A 4604-nucleotide genomic window follows, 5' to 3' on the forward strand; every position below is an offset into this window, starting at 1 on the left:
TGTATATATATATATAATATATATATATATAATATAAATATAATTTGTGTGTGTATGTGTTACGATATAACTAACGAGGTCATATTCAGAAGACAATGAAACCGAAACCAAATAGCGTTGAAACAGGAAGTGAAGTACACAGAAGAGGATGACAAAATACCGGTCCACATAACAGAACATAAACCTGACAATAAGATCATTAGGCTATCGTTAGCCTATATGTATAACAGTTAGCCTAGTTGTAATCAGATTTTCTAATCTGACTGGACAAGAGACTTTCTATTGATATTTCAACCTGCGCGCGTTCTAGACGGGCTGTCAGTCAGTACAGTTACAGTGTTGCGCCACAAGGTGGTGGAAAGGGACTGTCATTAACACACTGTTATCATTACTAACTTGTTTAATATTCAGTCCATATGCATGAAGTGTAAAACGAGAAGGGCATAACCTTACGAAAAAAGAAAACACGCAAAAATCACGGTTGCTGCGGTTCTTGCATTCCTCTGCGGTTTGCTCATCAATAGCGCGGTATTGCGATATTGCGGTTATCGCGACAGCCCTCATCAATCATCTTGTTTGTCTTAACCCAATGACTAATACAGGGCTCCAGACTCTGACTAAAACTGTTGTACATGTGATGACAAGTGTATTTTAATTATATTTATTACTCAGTGGTGGAGCATTGCATTAGCAGCGCAAAAGGTCGTGGGTTCAATTCCCAGGGAACACACATACTGGTAAAAAATGTATAGCCTGAATGCAATGTAAGTCGCTTTGGATAAAAGCGTCTGCTAAATGCATAAATTATAAAATTAAAATTATTAATTTCAATAGGTTTTTATTTATTTTTAATGATGATTATTATTATTATTATTATTATTGTCATTATAAAAAGATTGCTCTTTCATTTTTCTACTACATTTTTTATAATAATAATAATATTTATTATTTTTATTATCATTATAGGTTTTATTGTGCGTTGAATATTTTTTCAAAATGTTAAAAATATTTAGTCTAAATTAACTATATTATAAAATATAGTCTACATTAGCAAAAGTCCAGAAAACTTGGTGTACATTCATATATTATATTATTTTTGTAATTTATATATGTAAAAATATGAAAATATATACATTTGTAAGTAAATATGTAATGTATATTATGTCTATATATATATATATATATATATATTCATATATATATATATATATATATATATATATAATTTGTGTGTGGGAATGCAAACTATACACACCCTCCTAAACCAAAGAAATCCACACTTTACACACCGGCGCAGCCGTGCACTCTAATTGGCTACAGATTTGTCATCTCTTGTGTGATTGGCTGGAGGCTCTGGGTTGGATCATACCTCACTGACCCACAGAGTGGTACTTCTGGGGTCAACCTAGGTCAAACTCCTCTCTACCTGAGTGCCTTCACTTTGGGGAATAATTATATACATATATATATACACACACACACACATTGATTCCAACATTTTCTAATACATTATTAAAATGAAAAGTTGTATCCATTTATGTTACCTAATGAACCTGAACTAACATGGACTAACAATGAAGAGTTGTATTTTTAACATTTTAACTAATGTTAACAAATATTAATAAATACTGTAACAAATGTATCGTTCATTTTTTGTAAATATAGTTAACAAAATGGAACCTTATTGAAAAACATTACTCACACTGATGCTTTGGCACCAATATAATCAGGATGAAATAAACCACTTTTCAAAAACTTTGAGCAAACCTGTAATTTGTCAACTGTTCAGTGGCTCACTTGTCACTTTTTTTTTTTTATGTGGAGCTCTGTATTATGGATCTGTATGATGAATTAACGTTTTGTCTTTTTTTATCTTTTTTCCCCCTCAAGCTGAGAAAACTGGTAGATATGTGCATCAACCCTGACCCAGAGAAAAGGCCTGACATCACCTACGTATATGGCATCGCCAAACACATGCACGCCTTGACGATCGCAAACTGAGTCTGCTACCCGATTCTTCTTGCTTCTACTTTTAAGACCTTCGTCTGGCCCAGAAATGTCATTTAAAGCTTGTTTTGCTCCATCGTAATGCAACCTGGCATCTTTCAGTACAAAAAATACAACATACGGCACAAAGCAAGGCCTTTGGGTTACTAGAACTACGTCAAAAAGACAAAACCGACCTTTACATATAGCACTTCTAAGAAGAAAAAGGAAAAATAAGCAGTGTTGTAAACTGGTTTGACTTGATTTTTGCTCTTTCCGATGTTGGTACCATGCGATGATTGCATATTTACCTCCATTAGTTTTTTTCTGTCACTAGCATGAATTGTAAATCTGATATGCTTTTGAAAATCCCACAACAACCGTTCCAAGAACTTTTTCACAGCGAAACCTTACGAGAAAAACATCTATAAAAAAAGAATTAAAATTCCCCTTAAAAAGCAACTTTGTTGCCTTTCGAAATTTCAGAGGTTTGTCGTTCTATTAAAAGAGCATGAGATCATAGTGGTATTTGTCGCAATTTCCAAGGACTAAATAAGTAGTCCATATCTAAACCTTAAAAACATGCATTCAATCCAATTATCTCCTGTCTGTCCTTCCTGCACCTAAACATTTATTGCAATACTTCTTAGGATTTTAAGCCTTAGACCTTTTAAAATGCATTAAATAAATCATAGATCATGACAATACGTTTGCGTTCGCCAGATTTCGTGCAATGCATTCAGGATGAAGTACGTTTCTCAAAGGCAAATCCTTCCCAGTATCCGCACCTCCACGGCTGATATTTGAACTTTGATAAATAATCAAAGCAAAAGCCTAACATGCAATGCAGTATCTTTTAAATAGTCACACATCTTTCATAGTGCCTTGTTTCGTACTTCAGAAAACGCAAAAACAGTGCCTTTTCTTCCTGTAAACCAAAACACGTTTTTATACAGAATTGGCAACAATTACATCATTCAGTCGGTTTACGACAACCGAGCATCCTGAAAGAGGTACGTTTACAAACGACTTTTTCCAAATGCAATGTGCGAGTCCGTACAATTCCGCTACGTTCACCAAAACGTCTTGACCTGTGCTGCTTTCCAGAATGTGGCTTGTGATCTTTGGCAGACTCGGTCTAATATGAGTTACACAAGCGTATGAAGTTATACTATCCAGACAGCAGCTATTACGCAGCACCTTTCGCAGACAGTATGATTTGCTGTGATAGTACCAAGTATAAAATGGTATGTTTTTTTGTATCTTTAGTCGAGAGCATTTTTAGTGTTTACCTTTTTCTTTTTACTGTATTTTGCAATAATCACCCTTTTCTTTCGTCTTTTGTTAGCACCGTAACAGATTATGCTTGTTGCCTTATCGATAATAGTATGTATTTATCTTGATGAGGCACGCGAGGCCTGTTCCAGCGAGATCTGGATCCTTTACCGCGGTAAAGCACACATGAATCAAACGCTCACTGTCTGCCAGACTGTACTCTCTCTACTTTCACCCAAATCATTTGGGAGGGGAAGGAAAGGCAACTTTTTATTTATTTGTCTTTTTTTGACGGTTTATTTGAACATGTTTAACATTCTAGATGCACATTAATTCTTTATATGCTAATTGAAATGAAAAAAATAAATACAATTAAATGACGTAAACCCTGTTCTCTGGTGTTGTGGTTATTTAAAGTTTGAATTGACAAGGTATATGCAAAATTTGCATAACGTAAAACTATATTCCGAGTCGTTTTAATTGCACATGCCAATCAATCCCCCAAAGCGTCGCCCACTCTTGTTTATTTGTATTCTTTTAGCGACTGTCTCCACTTAGCCCTGAGCTTTATTAGCTGGCAGCGTGTCGCGCTCGCTCGTGCCCCAGGGTCCACGTCCGGCTTATTCCCTACAGGAAAGGCATCGGCAAGGGGACTATTTCCTCTCATTCTAATGAATTCCTCAAGGAGAGCAGTTCAGTTTCATCACTGGAAATTGCTCCCTTGAAACTGGCAGAACAACGAAAACAAACTTAAATAAACCTCACAATTGATATCGGGCTTGTTGTAAGCTGCTATCTTTACCCACACTGGTCTAGTGCTGATATTAGTTATAAAAAAGGCTTTTGGTGAGATTCTTTTTTGTTTTTGTTGTCTGAGCATTTAGTGTATGTTTTGCTTTTAGAAAACAGATGCAGGTATCCATCTTGTGGCGGTACAGTCTAACTGCACTACATTGATTGTAATAGATCTGAATGGAGGCTTCTTTCTGTGGTGCAGCTTTCATATTGTTAGACAACAGGCATTGCTAATGAGTTTATACAATGGAATTAGGGCTCAAAATCTTTTATTTCAGTCATGGAATACCTGAAAAATATTAGGAATATAATAGATCATTGTAATATCAGTATTTCATATCAGACGTTTGCAGTAAATTTACGCTACTGGTCCCATTTTTTTTTTTTTTTTTTTTTTAAAAATTTAATACTGTTACTCAGCTTTTCCAAAAAAAGGATTTTGTAGTTTCACCACAGGATTTGTTCAATTTAAATTTAATAAAATGTTAAATGTTCATTTAATTAAATGTTAAAGGGTTAGTTCACCCAAAAATGAAAATTAGCTTGTG

General features: G+C 34.8%; 1 protein-coding gene across 1 annotated transcript in view; it reads left to right on the forward strand.

Annotated features, from left to right (window-relative positions):
• LOC107741550 (serine/threonine-protein kinase Nek7-like) overlaps positions 1 to 3624 on the forward strand; it is a 93088-nt gene extending 89464 nt beyond the window's left edge. The window contains exon 10 of the mRNA XM_016554309.1: positions 1891 to 3624. Within this exon, the coding sequence (XP_016409795.1) occupies positions 1891 to 2001 (111 nt within the window). The 3' untranslated portion in view covers positions 2002 to 3624. The remainder of the gene's footprint in view (positions 1 to 1890) is intronic.
• Positions 3625 to 4604: the final 980 nt, after the last annotated feature.

Source organism: Sinocyclocheilus rhinocerous, unplaced genomic scaffold (assembly GCF_001515625.1).
Source record: "Sinocyclocheilus rhinocerous isolate Xijiao unplaced genomic scaffold, SAMN03320098_v1.1 scaffold556, whole genome shotgun sequence".
Classification (NCBI taxonomy): Eukaryota; Metazoa; Chordata; class Actinopteri; order Cypriniformes; family Cyprinidae; genus Sinocyclocheilus; species Sinocyclocheilus rhinocerous.